Genomic DNA, 23,997 nt, shown 5'->3' on the forward strand with positions numbered 1-23,997 from the left:
CTTCGGATCTAGCAGTATAGTAACCGAATATGGGTTTAATTAACAATGAGAGCAGAGCCCTTCTGAGTAACACAGAAGTGATTAATAAGAGCTTGAACACTTGTCTGCTCAGGAAAGGAACGGGAGAGCATGAGAAGGGGAAAGGTCTCTGTGAGGCTGGAAGGGAAGAGAGCTAAGTATGTGACAGAAGACTGGCAATTAAATTAGAAACAATAAACACAACTGCCATCCTTGATTGATAGCTAATTTGGTTTTATAAATGCTGTGAGGGAAGGGAGTCTCCTGCCTTTCTGGGAAAATGCATTAGGTGGCATGTCTGTCTCCTTTATAAATCGGGCTTGGTTATGTCAGCCAACAATACATGAAATTGGATTAAGCGGAGAGCTTCTGGCTTTTCAGAGTAGCTTTATTGTAGATTCTGAGCTTTATTAAAAGAGTAATAAGAACAGATGGAAGAATCTTGGACTGGAGAGAATGAGGGAGGGGAGAGAGAGACTAAAGCAGGATGGGTTTTCCATATACGCCTGCCTTTATTTTTAAACACACATCCCCATACTCTTTGCTGGATCAACATTTTCATCTTGCAAAGGAAGGAAATGGAGGAGGAGTAAAGGAGAGAGGAGGGGACATGATCTGGAGGAAAGAGCTGGGAGGGGGAGGGGGAGATGGAAACTGGTGATCATTTCCCAACCCTTAAAGTCAAAATTCCAGATGGAAATTCAATCCTCCCCATAATGACATACAGTGATGGAAAATAAGATTTACAACTTTAGCAGAACTGTAATTCTACCAAGAAAAAAACGTGTCAGTCAATGTTATGCTTGAACGAATGTCAACGAGAGACCTGAAACTGGCTTTGTCATATTCTTCCCTCCTTTTCATCTATTGCAAAAATGTATGGGAGGCTTAAAAAAAAGGGCACAGAAGTCCCCTTGAATCTGATGAAGGTCTGACCCCCTTAGATTCCATTTATAGCCTGACTCGGATGACATCCCCCTTGACTAGCAAACTGTCCAATCCAGCTGCAAGTGTCAAGATTCTATTAGGCACTAAGTGAAATATATATATGCCCTTATGGTGTTTAACACACTGGGTCTGACTCCAAGGCACCGGGCTGTAGATCATCCTCACCATCTGCTGCTCCTCATCCAGGAATCACTTTTAAGGGTTTTGGGGGGCACCTTTTAACTTAAAAAAGAAAGAAAAGAAAATGGCACCAAAGAAAGACGCCAAGAAACCAGCTGCAGCAGCACCTGCCCCAGCACCAGCACCAGCACCAGAACCAACAAAACCCAAAGAAGTACCAATTGATCTCTCCAGCATCAAGGTAAATGGATGGACTTGTGTGGTCACTGAAGCTAGAAAAAACAGGTGCATTATCTTATTCAAATATGGAAGAGTACTTTTGGCTGGTCTTACTTATGGCTTGAATACTTTAATGAAGCTGAGCTGGAAAAGAAACTGGGCATTTTTTTCTGAAATACTTACAGCTTATGTCTATTTCTTTTTAAGGCACAGCAAATATTTATTTCAGTAGCTGAACTTGGCATGTTAGAAAATTAGACTCCGTCACCTATGGTGGTGTTTTTGTTTTTTTTATTCTGGTGTCTAATCTTTTTTCAATTTGGCCTGAATCAGTGCTTTCTCAGTTAAATTTGTCTGTGCTTACCTTGTCAGATAAATCAAAAGTCTTATAAACAAAATTCACAGCAGATTTGCAATTAATTAAATTAAGCACATTTCCCTCCTTTTTAATAAGGGTTAATTAGCATACAATTTTTATTCTGAAATTATTATTATTATTAATAATAATATTATTATTATTATATATAGTTATCAGCTGACTAGCCATTCATTCTGGATATATTGCTTTGCTTATTGTTGATGTGAAAGAAAAATAGCAACCCAGTTTCAGCTTTAAGCTTTAAAATTGGGTCAGACTTAAACTTTGATGTGAGATTAAGAGAAGCTGACATGTTTCAGTGACTACATCTTTCATCTCTGTGGTTCATGGTTTGCAAATTGCAGTGACATGAAAATCCTTTTGAGTGTTTTTACCTTTTCAAAGTTGATGCATGCCACCTTTTAGTTGTTGCATGCTGGCATTAAATGTTATGCAATGCAGTTACTATTTTACCTCAAAGTGTGATCCACAAGGAAGCCGTCTGCCTGTGGAATGAAGCCAGAGGGACAGACCCAGCTGGATAGATTCCCTAAGTAGAGCGTCATCTCACCACCTACAAGCCTTTTGATTGATCACAGTACCAATTTAGGAAACTCTGCTTAAGAAATGAAGCCTAATATGGCAAGTTAAACAGTGAAAAATGCTGCAAGGGTGGGCAAGAAAATTGATAGCTCTCTATTTGAACTGCAAGGTCCCTCTAGTGAACTCTTAATAGGTTTAAGCTGGTGATGTGGCTTACTTTGCAATACTATCTCTGCATGTTTCCTTGCAAGTAACTGCCATTGCTTTCAGTGGGGCCCACTTCCAGCTAGTAACTGTGTTTAGGATTTCAGCCTTACAGAGTCCTCATGACTAAACCTGAAATAGCACACCAGTCGGTACCAAAATGTTGTTAGGTCTGATTCTTTGACACCTAAAAAGCAAGTCACAGGGGTGCCAGAGTAAAATCTAAGATAGCATCAGATCTGCATCACCTAAACAGTGATACTAGAATGGATAAGACATTTGAAAAACAAAAAGTCTCAAAATTGAGCCGAGAGGAGACAGGGCTCCAACTAGACCATCTGTGGCATTTTATTCAATTAAAATAGATTGTGGATTTCATGTATGCTGAGCTATGAAGAAGAATGTGGGCTGTATTTTCCGCTGAAGTAATTTAGATTAGTTTCATAGCTGCATCTATCCAATTCATTAGGAGAAAATAGAATTTTCAACTCTAGTGGCTCTGGTTAATTTACCTTTACATAAATATGCTTAATGGTGTATTTATCATCTGAAAGATGGAGTACTGTAATTTCAGCCATCACAACAGCCCTGCATGACCCTCTTCTTCAGACTTGAAAGCACTTTTCTAACTCAAGAGTGTCACTCTAGGGGCACAGGTGGACCTTCTGTGACAGGCAGCAGAGCTCCCTGCTTTTATACCTAATTAGCCTGAGCACAAAAATGAATATTCCAATTTAACTGGAATACAGTATGAGAGGAGAAACCTCTTGAATTACTAAACAAACATTTTGCATTATTGCCTCATAAGACGTAGGCTTTTACAGTTGAAAGTACTCCAGATACACTATCTCAGGAATTCTTAGGACAACCTTGTAACAAAAGTGAGTAGTTTTACCCTGATGTGTGGGGACCGAGGATGCGAGACCACCTAGTGAGCTCATGGGCAACTTACCAATTCATAGCCCATGCTCTTTATCACTCAATCACTGCTGAAACGTACGATCCATGTGATCTCTGAACACTTGTATCAAATGTCTAAATACATTTGGACAAAGGTCTAAATAATCATTCTCCAACAAAACTAGATGTGAGAGAGAAAGCTACCCTCCCAGAATAACAGGGCTGGGTGGGAATTGCACTCCCTTTCCTTAGATGTGCCCAGTCCTAAAACAATAATGGTTGGATCCTGTGTTCTAGCCCTGTGCTCTGCTCATATGTCTTCTTACTTATATGGCCCTGTTCTTTACCACATTTGAGACTCCTTATCCTGACAGTACCCCAGTGAGGTAGCTGAATATTCTTATCCCCATAACTGAGGCTCAGACAGCTTCACGGGATAAGGTCACCTCCTGAGATAGCTGCCGTTCCAAGGATTAGTGCTGGGAATCTAGTCTCCAAGCCTAAGAATCATCTTGATGAATAAAATGCCTGGCATCGTAGCCATTTACATTTCTGAGAACATTTTTTTTTTTTGGACATTCAGCCTAGAGACTCTCAATCCACCTCCCCTCTCCCTGGGTGCTATGTTCCAGAGTCCTTTCCATGGGTACCTGAAGGAGTTGCATTAGTGGCATTTGCCACTGAATAAATTGATCAAAAGCTATAGTTTATTGCTTCAACTTCAGGGATTTAAGTTTCCAAGGCTTTGTCTGAGACCCAGCAGGCAAACAGATGATAGAGCTGATTTAGCTGGATTCTTTTTCAATTTGGCAGCTTCCCTTCAGGCACCCTCATGCTGTTTAGTCAAGGAACCCTCATATGAACGGATATTTCCTTTCTCAATGGAAACAAGAGTTTTCAAGCAACCAACGAAGAAATATGCAGCCTTTCCCTACAATAGAAAATCCCAAGTAACCATTTGAAAACAGCCTTGACTTAGCACACTTTGTTGATTCTTTTTAATTAAAGCACCGCATAAACTCTTTCCAGCTTCTCTTTAAAATTTTGGACATTAGTAGACATTCCTCTGGTGGCTAATATTTGCTTATCCATAGCCTTTAAATTCAGGTTTTTTTTCTGAAGGGCGGTTGCTAGATGGCTTGCTTTCTAGCACCACCTGTTGGACAATAAAACTTTGACTGATTTAACGTGACACATTCGCCTGACCAAAAACTCCACTAATTTCTAATACCCTGTCGTGTCAGTTACATCTCAAATCAAACCACTCTGTGATGCAGCTCACTACAATACATATCTATTTAATTGCCACTGACCTGACTTGGAATAAAAGGCTTCCATTAAAATGACTTGATATAAAAACACACCCGAGGAGTTCCTGGAGTGCGATTAATATTTTCTCTGTGTTTACCATGTATAGCAGGTGAAAATCCCACCTGCCTGCAGGTTCAGCCTCCTCTACAAATCCCAGGTCAAAGTACCTTCATTTGTCACCCAGTGAGAATATGATCATTAATAGAAAAGGGCAGAAGGAACATTGCTAGAGCTTTGGGTTTTCCCTCATTATTAGGAAAGATACAGCAGGTGCCTTTTATGGTGGAGGGAAGGACAGAGAGCACAGAAGGAGACTTCTTAAACTGCTCTGCTGCTCCCTTCACTGTGGTGCTTTCTTCCCCCATATGTTTCCAAGGCAGGTCAGTGAGTAAAGCATCCTCCTTTGCTCTGGCCATCCCTAGTCCTCTCCATATCTCCTAAAGCAGGGGGAAGGGCTCTTGAGGGCTACATGGGTGGGTGGGGCCAGATTCAAATAAGGATGGGGTCACCTCCATTCCTCTCCCTACCACCAGAGGCATACCTTGGCTCCCTTGCACCCTTGACAAGAAGATCAGCCCCCAACCCCACCCCAGTCCCTTGCTCCCTTGGCAAGGAGCAATATTGGCATCTCCAAAGAGACTGTAGACCAGAAACTCAAAAGGTTTGCTTTTTGTTGCCTTTTGCATTCCACCAGTGATTTCCTCCATCACCATTGGCTTGGCTCCGCCTCTCCTCCTCTAGTCTGCCTGCCTGCTGCCTGCCAACTGGGGAGGGAGCCCCGTAGGGCTGCTGTGATGGCCCCACACCAGCGACCAGATTCCTTAGACGACGCACCCAGAGGAGCTTGCATGCCTTGCCTGGCCACCCAGAGCAGCTCAGGAAGCACACAGACAGGCAGCCACTCCGAGCCAGAGCGGAGAGGCACAATTTTTGTACACACACACACACACACACACACCAGTCCTGTGCCCTTGGTGGGGCCCAACCTGGTCAACCCCTGTGTACGCTTCTGCCTACCCCTCACATGAAATTAGGCCAAGTGTAGTTCAGTTGAGTTTTTATTATAGCAAAAGCCAGCAATACAGAATAACATAATTCCAAACGAAAGAAAATCAGCTATAACAACACCAGAAATAAAACAATTACACAAAAGGGATTTGCGTTTCTTGATAGCTAAAGTGCAGAATTTAGCCACGTCATATGACACTGGGCTTGAGGAATCTTCCAAAAGGAATTTTTGTAGGAGTTTGGGGGGGAAATTCCAAATAATATTGCAAGGGTGTAAATTTTGATAAAAGGGGTAAAATGAGTTGAGCTCGTTCTTCACTATAAAATTCACAAAATAAAAGAATGACAGTGGACTTGCTCCCCCACCCTACCTTCTAATAACTTATTCAATTTTCAGCAGTTACACTTTTTATTTAGAAAGTCAAAGCAGGCACCTAGAGGATTGGTTCAGACATGGTCTTGATGTGTATAGTCTACCTGCGGTGGGGTGAGGAAATGAGATCTTGCGCATGCAACCCAGTATTCACAGAATAGTTAGTCATGCAAGCTACACCTGGTGAAATTCCCTCTTCTGTACAAATGGTCTCTTCTAATGGCACAAATTCTTAAAGTACCAGAAACATAGCAAACACTGCAATAATTTAGGGGTGATTAAACGCTGATTCACATCCCATAAGCATAAGACCTATTAAGCCTTCAAAATGTAGATAATACATTTAGGGAAGCTTTTAATGTTTAATAGATTATTATATTTTAATGTCTGTTAGAAGCCGCCCAGAGTGGCTGGGGAAACCCAGCCAGACGGGCAGGGTATCTATTATTATTATTATTATTATTATTATTAAAGTTTAAAGATACATATCCATGACTGCAATGATAGTGATGAATTGCATGTGTGAAAAAGCCAGGATATCCTAAACATCTCACAGTATCTGTTGATATCCCCTGAAATGCAGTTCCACTGATCTAGAAATGGCAATTTGCATGGAGGAACTTTTCCATGTGCAAGTTGCCTTTCTGGATGTGATCCACACTAGCAAAATTATGCCACAGAGGGAAGGATTCACATTTGCAACTCAATCAACTGATGGGAAGGAGAGCTGATTCCAGGCACCCCCTTTCCTACACCCCTTTCTTGAAGTTTGTCTTTGGAGTTTGCTTACATATGAACGGTCTCTTGGACAAGAGGGACTTCGGGGCTGAAAGACTGGATTTCAAAATTCAGCTTTGAACAAGTCGCTTCTCCATTCTTTACCACCTCTAGAGTAGAAATGAGTGTGCTGCTTTGCAGGATTATTCTGAGGATGGGTGAGATGAAAAATTTGAAGTGCTTTGCGCATTGAAAAGTCATTCTTTGAATGCTGACTCCTAACCCAAGTTCCTTGAAATAAGCTCCACTGAATTCAATAGGACTTACTTCTGAGTAGATATGGTTTGTGCAATTAGAAACTGAAATCTTGGTAATTAACGGGTAGTGCGGCAGATTAGCACACGCACACACACCATCAAACCCCTGACACTTTAAGGACTCTTACTTTGGCAGTGCAAAGTTTACGAAGAATAGTTCCTCCTCCCTCCAGGTCTTAGGTTGAAGCCCAGAGGGCTGCCTGCGTGCATGCCCATCTCGACTCCTGGCTGAGCTCTGCCATCCAGTGGCCGACTTTGAGTAGGGCCACAGATTGCAGTGCATGAAATAAAATGTCTGGAACGAGGGGGACTGCAGAGTAGTGCAGAGTGGACTGTGAATAATAAGTAGCATATACAGCACAGTAAGAGCAATGGACACAAATCCTGTAAAAAGCTCTCTAGCATTTCAGGATATTCAGACAAGCAGACATTGAAAGTATGGCAGAAACGGTTTGAACGCACATGTATCGGATTGCACTGTTAAGTTAGTCCTGACTAAGACCACAATCCTATGCACAATTACTTCTGAGTGAATAAATACCCATACTTCAGTCAATCTTAACTTTGTGTAGACAATACAGTGGGTCTTGTTCCCATAGAAGTGTAACTGCAACTAACTTTTGATCGGTTGGATCCAACAATACTTGAACAGGGAAATATAAGAGGAGAAAGTTGAAGATAAATTAGCATTGTCTTGCACAGAGTTAAACAATGTGCTTAGTGTTGATGTGTGACTGTGCATGTGCATGCCATTGTATATATGAATTTTTGCATATTTTGACCATTTTCTTCAATGGCTTTCACAATCACTACTTAACCAGGTCGTCGCTGAATGAACACTACAAGTGGTATAAGGAGAGAAGGTAAACAGATAAATTGCATTGACAGACAACTCATAGTAGCGGGAAACTCCTATTTGTATTTTTTTTAAAAAAAAGAGGAAAAAGAAAAAGTCGATTAAAATAAACCATGTATCTTCAACCCTCAAACCCCCATTATGCTAAGGCCTGATAGCTTTGCTCACACAACCAAAGAATCTGCAATTAAAGTCTTATATAGTGTTAAATTTACAATTGATAACAGCCTCAGTACCATACATACTGCTGCATTGCTTTGCACAAGGACAAATGACAGACACAATTTCTCTCTACTTGGCATCTGTGAGACACAAAGAGGATGAGTGTTAATGATAAGAAAAGGAAGTCCTACCTGGGTAAGATGTATTGACCTGTAATTATACCCAAGGCTGGTCCAAGTGGTCTCTGAGGGTTGAAAGCCATTTCTCTCCTGTTAGACAGAAGTATAAAGTTGGAAGGGATTCATTAGACCATTAAGTCTGCCTGGTTGTAAAAGAGCATAACCATTGCCTAAACTTACTATCCTGATGGGTTAAATAATGGAATTTCCTATAAATCTATGCTTAAGTGGCAGGTGGTTGTGCTGGACAAAAGTCGGCTATGTGGTGCCCTCCAGATGTTTTGCGATGGAAATTCCCATCAGACCCAGCCAACATGGGCAATGGTTAGGGATGACTGGAGTTGTATTCCAGCAACATCTGGACGGCACCACATTGGCTACCCCTGGCAAAGAGGATTTCCCTACCTTAATGAATCCCTGTAGGGTTGGACGCAATAGGAAGTAGCTACAATTCTATGATTCCATGGCCTCTGCCTGTCAAACATACATGCCAGTTAACTAAATTGATTGTACAAGCTTTTTTTTTGCTTCAGTGCTGCTTGAATACTTGTGGTTTTTGAGGGTCAAAAAGTACATCATTAAGAAGAGTTTTGCATATCTATTCAGAATATGCATGAAGCAACAAGCTTAAAGAAGTGCTGACATGATATTACCCTCCAATGAGGAGGATTTAAGACAAGGCTGGACAAGGATCTTACCAGGATCGCTTTATACATGCAGGGTTCTGATTCAGTGTCCTGGACTAAATAGCGATTCATAGTCTTCTTAGTACTAAAAGTTCTTGACTCTGTTCTTGCCATGCCCAAATTTGTATTATTAAACACAAAACTACTGCTCCCAGTGAGGGGGAAATAAGGAGAAATTTCTGTATTTTAAAAAATCAGCTGATGGGCTGAATCACCAAAGTGATGAGTGTTAGAAGACACGGGACAAGTAGCATTCACACCCATATCCATACTAAATTCCAAATCTGCATTATGTGATGCTCAAATGGCATGATTATTAGAATATTTAAATGTTAATGCAAAGGTAATGGTTGCTACTGAAAATCACTTCCTCATAGACAGGACTCTATGTACCTGTGGTACCTTTTGGATAAGCTATTCCATGTGAGATGGCCAGGTAATCCTAAATCCTTGTACAGTAGCAACTGAGCCGTGGTGTTTACTTTTAAGTTAGTCATGTGTGTCTTCGTTCAGCAAAGAGAGGGGTTTTCTTTTAATCCATACCCACAACCTTCCCCACCGCTGAACAGCCCAGTATCTGGGAGCAACAGTGTGAACCTTTATGTTGTTCCTACAGAGGAGGACATGCCTTTTTATGGCAACGGTGAGAAAACATCCCACTTTGTCCCAAATATAGGATGCTACTTGAGGTGCCATAGGCAAAATAATTAATTGTGCCTTAGCATCTAAAAGGTCAAGAACTCTTCTTACTTTAGAGTTGAATTAATCTGGCCAAGAATACAAATTTAATTTTCTGATATTGAAAAATCAAGACGTTGAAGAAACAAGACTGTACATTTGGATAATGACTATCAAAGGGCGGACTATTCACTGGCGGAGGAAGAGGAGTGCGGGGGAAGCACACTGCCCCCAGTAGCACGATCCCGGCAAGGTGCCATCGCGGCTCCCCCCCCCGCACTGGGCGCCCTGCTGCTGCGGGTGGCGCCCCCCGCCCCACCTACTCTCCACGCCCCGCCCCCCCCCGGTGCCGGAGCATGAAGCTCCGCCACTGGAGATATTAAAGAGTGGGCTTTAAATATGTTCCTTGAATATATATTTGGCACTCAGACGAAGAAGTTACATGTTTTGGCAAACAGCACCAACCCTAAAGATATTAATACCTCAGCATGGCCACTGGAAGCACCTCAAAGGAGATACTGTAGGTCCCTTGGAACTCACTGTAAATGTCAATAGCATTTCTTCATCTTCTACCATGCTGATTAGAAAATTAGTTGTCAAGAAAAGGGAAGTGCTAAGCTGTGGTGGTTCTATTCTTAAAGAATCGTTCTCCTGAAGCTACATTAAATATACAATTAGCCCTTGTTACTTCCATTTCTAAAGTCCACACCAAAGAAATACGTTAATGGCGAATTTCATTCCCATATTTTACCACATGAATGTAGACGGAGGCTTTTTAGAGGTGTCCATACAGGTGACACCCACCCACCCCACATTTTTAGGTGAGAGCTATGGATCAGGGCCCAAGATTCTTAGCATCAGCTCCACTATATATTACCCCTCTCGTATTTAGATGAGTGTTGTATATACATGTGAATATGCTTATGCTGAAGATAAAGTGGTGTGAATAAACCACAGCTTCAAGTTGGCCAAGCCTGCAATTTAATTTAATTGCATTAAAATCAACAAGACTTGCTCCCAAATAAACATACACAGGGTTGTTGTTACTTGTGTGGATTTTTTTTTTAAGTCAGCCCCTGCACCTGCAACCTGAAGTGGCATAGTATCACTGCATTCTTTTGCACGCTTGTGCAGAGACTAGACCTAGATGTGTGTTTTCACAGCTGGGATGGGATGAAAATAAGGTAGCATTTATGGTTACATTTGGCAGTGACAAAATCTGTTACACAAAAAGGATTAAGACGGTAATCCTAAACATGCTTGCTAGACAGAACATCTTACCAAACCCAGTACTGTATTGTATGGTAGGATTTAACTGTCTTTCTATATGCATAAAAAAGTAAGGCGCCATCATGTTCTGCAGTGTGCACTAGGCACTGTTTAAAGTGCCACAGTCCAGTATTATTATTATTATTATTATATGATATCCATGGTTGTAGTAATGTTGACCATTTAATTTAATGTGATCAGACCACTGATCTGACCAATATGTCAGTTAAGGCATATTGGGCTACAAACACCTTTAGGCCACATTTTGCCCCTCAAAGAAATCTGGGCATCCCCCACAGAGTTCCCAGCAACCCTTAACAAACTACAGTGCCCCGAATTCTCTAAGGTAAAGATTGTGCTTTGAATGTGATTTAAAGGTATAGTGTGTATCCAAGTCTGACTCGTCACTTGCAAAAGTGTCAGAATTCTAGAATGTTATTTACCCATAACAAATGCTGGTAAAGCTTCTCCTTCCTCACAATTCACATATTTGCCACTCACCCGTCTCACTTTTTTATGGGCAGAAGTTCACCTGCTTTGAGCAGCTGCATGGCAGGCAGCAATCTGCTGGTGGTACTGTACAACTTTCCTGTATCGCCACAGCTCCATTCAAGAAAAGCTTCATCTTTTGAGTTTGGCCTATTATTCTGTAGTTATTAAGACTGCCCATAACAAATGTGACAACCCAGCTATGAACTTGCAGATATTACAAAGACATATGCATAGCCGTTTCTCTTCATATATTTTTAAAACTGTACTGTTGGATGGGGCCCTGAGGGTCACCTAGTAAAATTGAAAGTAGTCCTGGGAAATGACAATTTCCTCCTACCAAAGACAAAAACTACACCCTATTTCTTTTCACATTTGTTTCCAATTTCCATGTATAGCAGGATAATGTTGAGGTGTTGTTTTTCACTCGCACTCCTCAGTCAGAAGTAACACTATAAGACAGGAACACTTGCTAATAATTCATCTGCCATTACTTAGGATTGACACCCCAAATGGTCCTTATTTCTCATTCCCATGCATGGCTCAACATGGAGATAGCAATTCTCTCACTCCTGATTAGCACCAAACTAGAAGCAGTGAGGGAATATTAATGGTTTTGACATATTATAGCCCAGGCATCTCCGAACTGCAGCCCTCCAGATGTTTTGGCCTACAACTCCCATGATCCCTAGCTAACAGGACCAGTGGTCGGGGAAGATGGGAATTGTAGTCCAAAACATCTGGAGGACCGAAGTTTGGGGGTGCCTGTATATAGCCTCATATATGCTCAGAGTCTGTAGTTAATATTGCCTGCTGAGTATCTTCACTAAAACTTTTCAGTTTCTTATTGATTCCAATAGCTTTGTTTTGTTGTTTATTCCATTTGCTATTTGGCCCATGTATTTTAAACAACCTGAATTTATGATTCTGCATGTTTTGTTTTACTTGTGAGCCAGCTAGGGGCTTTTTTGCCATAAGCAGAATATAAATTCATTGGACAGTGAATAATAATTCCCATATCACTTCATCCTGGCTCACTCCCCTCTTCTTCCCCAGCATTTTGTGGCTCGCTTCGTGTGCCAGCCCAGGTCGCCATGGCATCTTTCGAAAGCACCCAAGCAGGATTTGCCTTGAGGAGGAGAGGCTAGCAAAACTGAATACCTCTTAAAGGGCTCCACCTGCATTCTGCTGAATAGTACATTGCCAAAACACAACACCATAGCTGCCAAGTTTCGCCTTTTCTCGTGAGGAAGCCTATTCAGCATAAGGGAAAATCCCTTAAAAAGGGATAACTTGGCAGCTATGCACAACACAACACCAAACCAAATCAAACCAAACCCAGAAGGCCCAAAGGCAAAGGGATCTGTGGAGATTCCATTTTGCTTCAGCCACAACACATGCAGACTCTGTACTGCTGAGGAATACAACTCATGTAAGAGTCCCCAACTTTCTTCTTACACACCATTCAAGGCCTCATCCTGTTTAAACCAGTATTACCTCTGAAGAACCGATAGGTCAACCCTGATCATTTTTGAAGTGATTTGGGCTGTAATTCTGCACCAGTTTACAGGTGGGTAAGTCCCATTGGGTGGATCTACTCAGCAATCTGTAGTCTATAAACAAGCCAATCCCATAATGCCAATTTAGCTGTTATCTAAGAATTTCTACTGTCACAGCTGGGAAACAACTTCACTCATGAGGTTTCAGCATCCCTTTCATGGAGAAAAAGCCTTTCTTGCCATTAGCATTTCCTACAGAGACAGAAGTGCAAAAATGGCCTGGTTTGTGGGTCTGGATTTGCATTCTCCTTGCTCGTGGGATGCCATCAATAGCCCTGGTGTGGCCCCACTCCTGCCTGTAACCCAAATTTACAGGGGATTCATTCAAGAATCTCATGTTCTGAAAGTTTCCATTGGGTGAGTTTATTGGAAATGTTACCATGCCCTGGAGAATGAACGATCTTTGTCTTGCGGCTCAACAAGTAAAACATACTTCCCGGTAATAGATTTGGCAAAGGAACTGAATGCCCTACCTCCAGATATTGCTCTTCACCTGTTGATTAGGAGCTGTAGTTGTAGAACTTTATTAATTACAAATTATTAAATATACCATATTTTTCACTCTATAAGACACACCTTTTCCCTCCTAAAAAGGAAGGAGAAATGTCTGCATAGCTGCCAAGTTTTCCATTTTCTCGCGAGGAAGCCTATCCAGCATAAGGGAAAATCCCTTTAAAAAAGGGATAACTTGGCAGCTATGAATGTCTGTGCGTCTTATGGAGCAAAGGCCCGCTCGCAACACCCGGCTTGGTAGCCGCTGTTGGCAGAGGTGCAGCGCAGCTCAGCGCCTCTCCCACCTGCTGCTAGCAAGCCTGCCCTGCTTGCTTTACAGCGAGCCAGGAGGAGGGACAGACGGGAGCCCCTTCCGCCCCTCCTCCCAGCTTCCATCCTTCCTTCCTTCCTTCCTTATTTCCTTCCCTCTCTCTCTTTCTCTCCCCCCTTCCTCCCTTCCTTCCTTCCTACCCACCTACCTCCTTCCTTTCACTCTCTCTCACCCCTTCCATCCGTCCTTCCTTCCTTCTCTCACCCCTTCCTTCCTTCCCTCTTCCCTCCCTCCTTCCTTCCCTCTCTCTCTTTCACCCCTTCCTCCCTTTCTCTCTCTCTCCCACTCCTTCCTTCCTTCTCTCTCTTCCCTCCCTCCTTCCCTCTCCCTCTCTCTCTCTCACCCCTTCCTGCCTTCTCTCTCTCTTTCTCTCTCTCACCCCTTCCTCCCTCCCTCCCTCCCTCCCTCCCTCCCTTCCTTCCTTCCTTCTTCTGAGCCGTTGAAAGCTCACTAGAAAAGAATTTTTTCCTCCTCTAAAAACTAGGTGCGTTTTATGGTCAGGTGTGTCTTATGGACCAAAAAGTACGGTAATTGGAAATTGTTAAGTTGTGGCTAAGCATAGCAGATGACACAGCAATCTCTCCAAAGCAGCTCTTTATTTGGAAGCTGGAACAGAACAGAACTGAACTGCATTGCCGAGCTGGCCTGCTTTTATAGAGGCTGGCTCAAACAATGTATCAAACATAATTCAAAGTTCCCTCCTAAAACAACTGTCAAGGACCTGAGGACCTGAGGGAAAACTATATACAATGATGCCTTGCTTACCAAATGCCCTGCTTAACGAAATTTCCGCTTAACGAAAGGATTTTTTGAGCGGAGGTTACCTCGCTAGACGAATGCGTTTTACAAAAAAAATCGTCTAGCGAATCGCGGTTTGCCATAGGAATGCATTGAAATTCAATTAATGCGTTCCTATGGGCAAAAAAAAATTCAAAAAAAATTCAATGCGTTCCTATGGGATTCGCTAGACGAATTTTTCGCTATAAGAAAAGACCCGTGGAATGAATTAATTTTGTCTAGCGAGGCACCACTGTACACTAATACATAACAGAAATAATAGTAGCATGGCAATTACTTGTCATTACGTCCAAGGGGAACTTCAGAGCCCTTTTTAGCTCATTCTTGAAGCAATTTTGAGTCCCATTCTGTTACCTCTAAAACTGTGGTAATTATTGATTAATTTTCAAACAAGGTAAATTACTCTACTTTTTTTTACCTGAACCAGAATCAAACCTGAGACACAGGTTTAAACTGTTGAACATAAACAAAACTGCATAAAAGCAAAATATATTTAAAATGTGGTCTCCCAACCCACACTTTAATATTAGATATGCAAGTTTTGTATCTTGTAGTTACTGGAAATGTCAAAGAATGGCAAGGGCAATGTTATAGGGATTGTAAATAAACCTGTAAATGTAGTGAGGGAAATCGTTGTATTCCAAACTCCTGTCTCTGAATATGCTACCAGCTTTTTATTATAATGATGGGAACCCTCTCCTGCCTGTCATGAACCAGCAGCATATCATTTTTCCAAAAACTACATGAGCTGCATTTTATCACAATTCACAAAATCTAAAAATATAAAATCTTATGAATCATACATACTTTAAATGCTAGAAGTAACTAAGATTACATATTTGACTTCAAGCAACCACCAAGCTGTTCGGTTTTGTTCTTAAGACTATCAAGCCATTGGTTGGCTAAGTCAAACTATTTGAATCTAATTTTACACCACTAAGGTCCGATTCACATATTGCTCATGGATGTTGTAAAATCACTGAGCTCATGGTAAAAATCATCGCATCAGTTCTACACAGGTGAATGTTTTCTGAATGTTTCTTTGATGTGGAATTCACTATGCCAGACTGAACTATTGAAGGCTAAAGTTTGTTCTTAGTAAAATGCCACATTACATAGGAGACAATATAGACTCACCACTCAAAACTGATATGGTAAAATCGTCTTAACAGTGGCTTTGCCATGTTCAAAATTAATGCATGAATCAAGCCAAATTTATCATAAAACCTGCTCCTTTTTCTTGGATCTTTAATCCTTTCCTTTGTGAATTTAACCTGGGAGTAACGTTCCCTTATCATAGCGGATCTTACTCCCAAGTAAACCTGCCTAACTCTCTGCCTTAACTGGCAAGTGAACCATGCTGGCTGAAAGCAGGAGGGGTGGTTTCCCTGGTGTGTAATAACTTGGGATTAAGCTTCTTAAATCCGCTGGCTAGAAAATGCCATTCTCAATACCAGAGGTATCAAACCTAGCTGAAAATGCTTAAGGCAGCCAGCTGGAGAAACCCTTGAGAGGTCCACTCTCCCAGCAGCTGGCTCAGTAGCTGGCTCAAGATGAACAGGCGTCCATAACGATAAGCCTTTTTTTGAGGAAGACTACATAAGGAATATTCCATCTTTACGCTGCAGAATGAAAAAGTGCTGACAAGATTGAAACTCAGGGAAGCAAGTAGCAGCTCCCTGTCTGCTCTCCACCCTCCTAAAAATAGTGCCTACGAGAGGTCCATCAAGAAATGGATCCTTCTTTCCCTTTGCCCTAAGAAAGTTAAAGAACTCCCCAAGGGGGAGTGGCCACTACTCTCTGACACTTAATCCTGCCCATGATGTCACTGGCTTAAGTTAAATAAGAAGAAATAAGGCCAGGGAGTCAGGACCACTCTCAGGGATTCAGGCAGCTTCCAGCCTTGCCTCTTCCTCCTCCTCTTCCCTTCCAACTTTCGCAATCATGGTGGGTGCAGGAGAAAATTAGTTCTGCATAGTGAGCCAGTGGTTTGATCTAACATTGTCATTTCCAAATGTGTAATTAATGCATAGCATAAGGGAGTCAGATAACCAATATAGCGTCCTACCAAAATCATGCAGGAGTGTGTGCATCTATTCTTACTGTTAATGTGAAATTACTGGGATTATTTGGGAAATCTTGTTTTATGTAATAGCTCGCCTGTTTCCTGTCTTTTATAGCAGGTTGTAGTTATCAATGGTCTGTAATTCATGTTTGCTGAAATATATGTGCAGTAGAATCCAGATGCACAACATGCCTATGAACAGTAACAAAATGGCATGTTTTTAAAATAAAGGCTTAAAGGACATATGGGTCTTAAACCTTCTGTTATATTAGTTCTTTCGAATGTAGTATTTATTGCACAATGATATTTTCGATTTACATTATGTTCTCTACTGTAATGCAATAATATGTTTCTCTAAAAAGGATTAGGATATTTACGGTAGATCATATTTTGTGTGTGTGTGTAAGCACAGATTATATATATATATATATATATATATATATATATATATATATATATATATATATATAGTCTGTGCCTCTGATTGTGTGCAGGAAGATATTATAATGGACTTCAAATACAGTACTTACATGACATTGTTATTTGCTTTTATTATTATTTTTCTAACATAAACTGCCTTTGGAGGGCTTTGCCCTGAAAGGTGGCCTGGAAAGAGTTCAAATAATGGAATACATAAAATACGTTTGTGGCCAAATTAGTTCATGTAAACACACTATAGGATATGTATAACTTTTGTCTGTCAATGCAATTTTCCCTCCAAGAGTACTAGCTTTTTACTTTCCTCTCTCTTTTGCCAAATGCAGTCCTTCAGCGCTGATCAAATTGCTGGTAAGTGGAACATAAATTCAATTCCCTGCGTGTTGATGTGATTCATTGCACGGAACATCAAATACTGGATACTCATTAGCTTAAGTAGCCATCGTTCCATTAGCAACTTGGTGGCATCTCAGCTACACTTGAAAAATCGGACAAAATCATTTTCTTTGCATCTTGGGAAGATGTTTCAAGGAGCAAGCTGGATGCTGTCAAGTCCAACAGGTCTTTTTTTTTAAGGGGGCTTTTTTTGATTGATTTTTTTTCTAACAGATCGAGTTCTCCAAGGAACAACAGGATGGTAAGTTTTTTGGGAGAGCCAGTAAACATATAGAGAGGTATTTTAATACTATTGGAATATGCCCGCTGGTATAAACAGTGAAGCTTAATTGACTTCATCGTGTAGACTTCCACCACTTAAAGATCAGGCCACAGATTCCAAAACACTTCTTTAGATGTTTTATGTTTTGCATTTGACTGCCTTGAAGCACAGATCACAAGAGAGTGCTGCCTTCTCCTACTGGCACATAGCTCTTTAGAGAGCTGGTAAGGCAGTAATGACAGAATGAGGTTTAAAGCCATTAGTAAGGAAGAAAGCAGAGAAACAAAAATCTATAAATGTTGCATATTGATAAATAAATGAAGGATTCATGACTATCCAGCCAATGCATGTATGATTATGACTCCTAGGAATTGGTAAGGGAATATCAAGCTGTATTGCTGCGGTGGGGCAGAGCTAAATAAATTTAACTAAGAATATAGTATGTAACATGAGTGTCATGAATTAAAGGGAATTTGGAGCTGATTTATTTATTTATTGTAATCAGCCTGTTGTATACATTTCATAATTCTGGTAAATTAATGTCCCTAGCCCCACAAAAAATCAATCTGTGTGTCTTTGTATGACAAAAGAAACAAATACCCCAACTTTATCAATTAAATATTCTAAAATATTACTTCTGTAAAGATAGTTTTATTTGATCCCGATTTATGTCTTTTATTATTCAATTAAAAGCAAGACACCTTTATCACTAACATCACAGCTCTAACCTTGTCTACTCAGAAGTAAATCATATTGAATTCAATAGTGGTTACTCCCAAGTAAATGAGGTTAGGATTACAGCCTTATAGTAGTAGCATTATAAGGCTTCTTGCTTATCATCCATTTTAATGCAATGTCACAGCAGTTGAGTGGCATGTTGATATGCTACAACCACACATAGGTAGGATCAATATGCTACAGCACTTTGGATTTTATTTATCAAATAAATGGCTTGCATTATGTGATTTAAGATAGGAGTATATGATGCAGAATGTCCCAGATATGGTGAATGTCAGCATTCACTGGTATATCTACAAAAGCTTGGTGGGCGTAGGGGATATATATCTGTTTTCAGGCATTCACAAAATTCCTCTGGATTGCCAACATTCACATTTAAATGACAACATTCAGCAAAATCTGGATGTTCACTGTAACATGGGGAGTCTAAATAAACCATCAAATGGCAAGATTTCATTAACTTGATTTGATACGCCCTTGCTGTAGTGAGTACCTATTATTTTTTACATTTCTTAGACCTATAAATTGAATGAAAAACCCACCTTGCCTAGAATGTACCTTTGATTTAAAAAGCTCTCTCTCCAGTGTCACATTCTGCATTAACAAGCTTTCACAAGCAATACATTCCAGATTAAATGGTATTCTTGGAGCTGCTTGTTAAGGTGACCACAGATTGATTAATTTGCTTGATTAATTTTAAATCAGTCAAAACCAACGTATTTCAAAACAATAGAGTTGGTCAGCATTTAGTAAGAACACTTTTAACAGTTGAAACACTTTATTTAGTCATATTAAACTGCTATAAAAGAAAAGTTGCCCCCAGTTAATATCATTTTTTGGCTTATTAAAAAGTTGACAAACACCTAGCCAATTAAAGAAGACATGGAAGAACCCTAAAATAGAATTTTTACTCTGGGTTAAGAAATAAATTATTGCACTGCCCAACATGAACAGGGGGGCGGGGTGTAAAATCAAAATCCCAGCTGTGTCTATAAGCACCCACACACATCTGTGGACTTAGCTTCACATTCTGCCTACTGTAAAAACATATTTTTAAACCTATTGAGATCTTGCATGGAGTGGAGAGGAAAGAATTTCAGTCACAATGTGTGCCTATAAAGAAAGGAAACATCTCTGGCCTTCCAATTGTTTCAGCAATGCCCATCTGTTCTTGGGTTGCAAATACACTGATCCAAAAGACAGAGCAAAAACAATCTGAGGGACAGAAGAACATGCTTGAAGCATACTCTACTGAGCCTATTATTACCGTTAGAAATGTTAAAGCAGACTTAAAAGCTGAGCCAATATTGTTCGGAATCACACTGTAACCTGTTTCCCACCAGTATACATGGAAAACTGACTGCTGTTTGCAGCAGCTGAAAACAAGGAATTGGCATTTTACGTCCCCGAAAGTGTGTAGTCTTTTTTTTAATAAAAAAAAAGAATAAAAATGGCGAGGAGTTGGTGATGAGATCTTCCATTGGTGTAAATGAGTGAAGTTCTGTTGTTTGTAGCCACTGAGGAAATATCAAATGTGAGCCTGGGAGCATGTAGCAGTCTCTTCTCTTCAATTCTAAAAGGCCAGAACTTTATGAGCTGTAATGGGAGAGGGCTAGCAATCGAAGTGCCTTGCAGGTCTCAACGCATCAGACAGTGAGGGGATTAATATCAGATATATTGGGTTACAGGCTAGCAACCGCATGTCCTGCCTCAGCAATTTAGGAGAGGGCTAGGAAACTTATTGAGGCAGTATAAGGAGGGCAAGAGGGAGCACCAAAATAGTACAGCTTCACAAGCATCCAGGAGAAAATGAATGGAGGCTGCATAATTTGCCACGTGGGTTTACTGAGCCTGCGTCGACCAAAAGACAGAAGGAGCAGAGTTCTATATAAAGCAGAAATTTACGCTTTGCCAGGCATGATGTGGCTTCAGAACAAAGTCCAAATTGGTCTAGAAGAAATTTCAAATCTGTTCTGTGGCGACTGCAGTTAGGTGACACTCTGGGTTCTTAACAGCCTTATACTGTAAATGCAGTGTAGAAGGGGAAAACTTTAAACCCCCCCCCAAAGACACACCTATTAATGCTCTCTTGCCATTCTGTAGGACCTGCTTGCTTTCCCACATTATTCATACAGCTTCGCTTCCATGCCTCTCAAAGTACTTTTACTGTCAAGACACAATGCTTGCTATTTTCAGCTGCCAGTTGTGTCAAATCCTTTTTCCATTTGCTGAACTTTTTGGCTGTCTGAAATGGCCCCCTGTAACCATAATTGCAAGGTTCTGTCTTGCTTTATATGATGATGATAACGATGATGGTGATATATTGATTTATACCCCACCTTTTTCTTGTGACGGGACTCAAGGCCTCTTACAGACAATAATAATAATAATAATAATAATAATAATAATAATAATAATAATAATAATAATAAATTTATACCCCGCCCATCTGGCTGGGTTTCCCCAGCCACTCTGGGCCGCTTCCAACAGAACAGTAATCTATTAAACATTAAAAGCCTCCCTGAACAGAGCTGCCTTCAGATGTCTTCTAAAAGTCTGGTAGTTGTTTTCCTCTTTGACATCTGTTGGGAGGGCGTTCCACAGGGCAGGTGCCACCACCAAGAAGGCCCTCTGCCTAGTTCCCCGCAACTTGGCTTCTCGCAACGAGAATTAAACATGGATAGAATTAAAACTATATACATATATAACATCTATATGCATGCAGATAGTTACGATAAAAACTCCTACATGTGAAACAGCCCTGTTGCTTCAGCCCCCCGACATCCACACCAGTGCTTCCTTCTGTGGAGACTCCACTCATCCAATTTCTCTCTCGAAAGTGGGGTGAAATCAGATATGTAGAGTTTTCCTGGGGATCAGGTGTCAGAGCAGATGCCCCAGCTCATATCTTACCTCCTCCTCCATGAGGCTATAGCAATGTGGCTGTTTCACATGGAGGATTTTAAAATGTATCAACCTCATCAGGGCTCTATTAGCCATCATAAGATATGGTAAACCCTGGGAGCAGGCTTGCGAACCATTGGGGCTCACTGCTTCCATGAAACCACACATTAAAAAAAAGGAACAAGGAGGTGGGGGCGAATCTCAGCTTGTAATGGCTATTAGAGGCAGAAAAATGGGGGGGGGTTGTAAAAATAAATTTGATACTACCAGTAAAATTATGCAAATGTCACACCACTGGAATTTTGCTTGCAGAGAAAGTGTCCCTATGAATATTTATACCATAGTTGATACAAACTGGTGTATGGGCAAGTGGTTTGGCTATGGTGACACTGACATTTTCCTCTTGCAGACTTTAAGGAGGCCTTCCTCCTTTTCGACAGGACTGGTGAAAGCAAGATCACCCTAAGCCAGGTTGGAGATGTCATCCGTGCTTTGGGGCAGAACCCCACTAATGCTGAGGTCAAGAAGATCATGGGCAACCCCAGCAATGAGGGTAACGACTCTGAGATGAAATGGTCCATATTATGTCCTCTTAATGTTCAGTCAAATTCTCCTTTCCCACTGCCTTAATTTTAGTGAAGATGGAGTGTGCTTTCCTCCTACACAAGCCTTGACCACACAAGCATTTGTGGGGGTGGGTTTTTTATTTTTAAAAAGAATAGAGCCTTTAATATTTTGTTATTATGGACACGGGTTTGTAGAATGTGTGAATGTGCAAAGAAATTTTTTCAGCTAAACAGTTTTATTCCAGCTACCCACCCAAATTAAATTCCTGATGTCTTTGATGAGAAAGAGTCAGGCGTGTGCCAAGGGCATATCTGAAGACATAGGATACAGCTACTTCGTGAAATTAAATAGTTCAAGATCTGACTAGTGCCTGGTGGGACCTTATAAACTGAATTGAAATTGCCATCTGTTCTGAGCCCCTTAAGCACCCATCACCTCACCAGTAGCTAGTTTAGCTATTTCCAGGAATCGGAAGGCCTGATTAGCTTTTAACACTTGCTGAATCCAAGGATTAGAGGGGTCTAGCCATGATTTTTGTTAGGCGGGCAGGCTTTTGTTGGGGGAGGCAAGAACCTCAGTTAAGTATTTTTATTGCTTTTTATTGATTGGGGGGGGCAGCTTTCCCCATCCCCCCTTGGTTGCCCCCATGGGTCTGGCACTCCTCACCCCACAACTCATAACAATATCTAACTCACAGCTCCTTGTTTTCTTTTCCTTTAAAGCTGTTAGCAAGCTTTACCAGTGTGAAGGTGCTGTACGAAAAGCCATAATACACAGCACTAGAAACGCCACAAACCCAAAATACAAAAAAACTGCTGGTGCAAAAGCTAGTAAGCCAGCTTACTAAAAATACAAAGCCCTATTTGCTATCCTACAAATCTTGGTTTCCATGCAGGATGTTTTTTTAGATTGCTAAGCCTGAGGGCAGGTACTATCTTATTATTGTAAGCTGCTGTGGGATCTGATGAGTGGGACAAAACTATAATAAATAGATAATGCATGAAATAAATAGTGTGTTCAAATTAAACTACAGATCCCTTTTCACAAGCAACCACTGTGTGCTTGTGTTTCCTTAGAAATGGAGCTGGACAACCATTAAATTATGATTCCTGTAAAAACTATCCCCCTCCATTGAATACAGATTTATGTGTATGTAACATCACCTGATGTTAAGTCCTGTACAACAATAAGCAAAGACTTCAGTGTTTTAGGACTACCTTCAGTGTTTTAGGACTACTTTGGCAGTAGTACCGTATTGTGAAGGAAGAAATTTAATTTCTAAAGGCAGCATAGTTCTGGTTGAGAGACAGATGTAAATCACAGGACAGCACTTCAGCAGAACTTCCTAAAGCATCACAAATATATCTGAGAACATTCCTGATAAAGTTGTTTTATTGCAGAGATGAATGCTAAGAAAATTGGGTTTGAAGAGTTCCTGCCCATGATGCAAGCAGCGGCCAACAACAAGGAGCAGGGTGGCTTTGAAGACTTCGTTGAAGGTCTGCGTGTCTTTGACAAAGAGGGCAATGGGACCGTCATGGGTGCTGAACTCCGTCACGTACTGGCCACTCTGGGTAAGCCTTCAAAAAGTCGTCATAGAATTATAGGGTTGGAAGGAACCACAAAGGTCATCTGGCCCAAGTCCATGCAATACAAGAATATTTTGCCCAACATGGGGCTTGAAGCCCTGACCCTGTGTTAACTGTACAGTACTACAGATATGTTTTTTTTATATATATAAAAGTTGCATTCCTTTGGTTTTCTTCAATTAAATCCGGGAACTGGAATTTTGGTCAGAGTACCAAGAATTCTCTGCAAGGGATAAAATAACTAAAAAGTATTATTAAAAGTAATTCTTTTGTTGATACCTGAGGTGTATGTTTTTGAACCCACCTTATTTTTAAGGTTGGAAGTTGTTTTTATATTATGTTTTAATGATGTAGCCCACCTGGGATCTTAGCATGGAGAGCAGGTAATACAAACATACATACAGACATCACTAAAACATAATTAAATCCTGGTTGGTTAAAAAGAAATATATTACAAAGACACTGAGAATCATACAACTGAAGGGACAGAGCATGTGATTTTA

General features: G+C 40.8%; 1 protein-coding gene across 1 annotated transcript in view; it reads left to right on the forward strand.

Moving 5' to 3' along the window:
• The first annotated feature begins 1,091 nt into the window (after nt 1-1,091).
• MYL1 (myosin light chain 1) overlaps nt 1,092-23,997 on the forward strand; it is a 29,121-nt gene continuing 6,215 nt past the window's right edge. Inside the window, exons 1-4 of the mRNA XM_035138740.3 lie at nt 1,092-1,327; nt 17,648-17,675; nt 21,748-21,891; nt 23,306-23,479. Coding sequence (XP_034994631.1) covers nt 1,211-1,327; nt 17,648-17,675; nt 21,748-21,891; nt 23,306-23,479 — 463 coding nt within the window. The 5' untranslated portion in view covers nt 1,092-1,210. The remainder of the gene's footprint in view (nt 1,328-17,647; nt 17,676-21,747; nt 21,892-23,305; nt 23,480-23,997) is intronic.

The sequence above is a fragment of the Zootoca vivipara genome, chromosome 1, assembly GCF_965207765.1.
Source record: "Zootoca vivipara chromosome 1, rZooViv2.hap1.1, whole genome shotgun sequence".
Taxonomy (NCBI): Eukaryota; Metazoa; Chordata; class Lepidosauria; order Squamata; family Lacertidae; genus Zootoca; species Zootoca vivipara.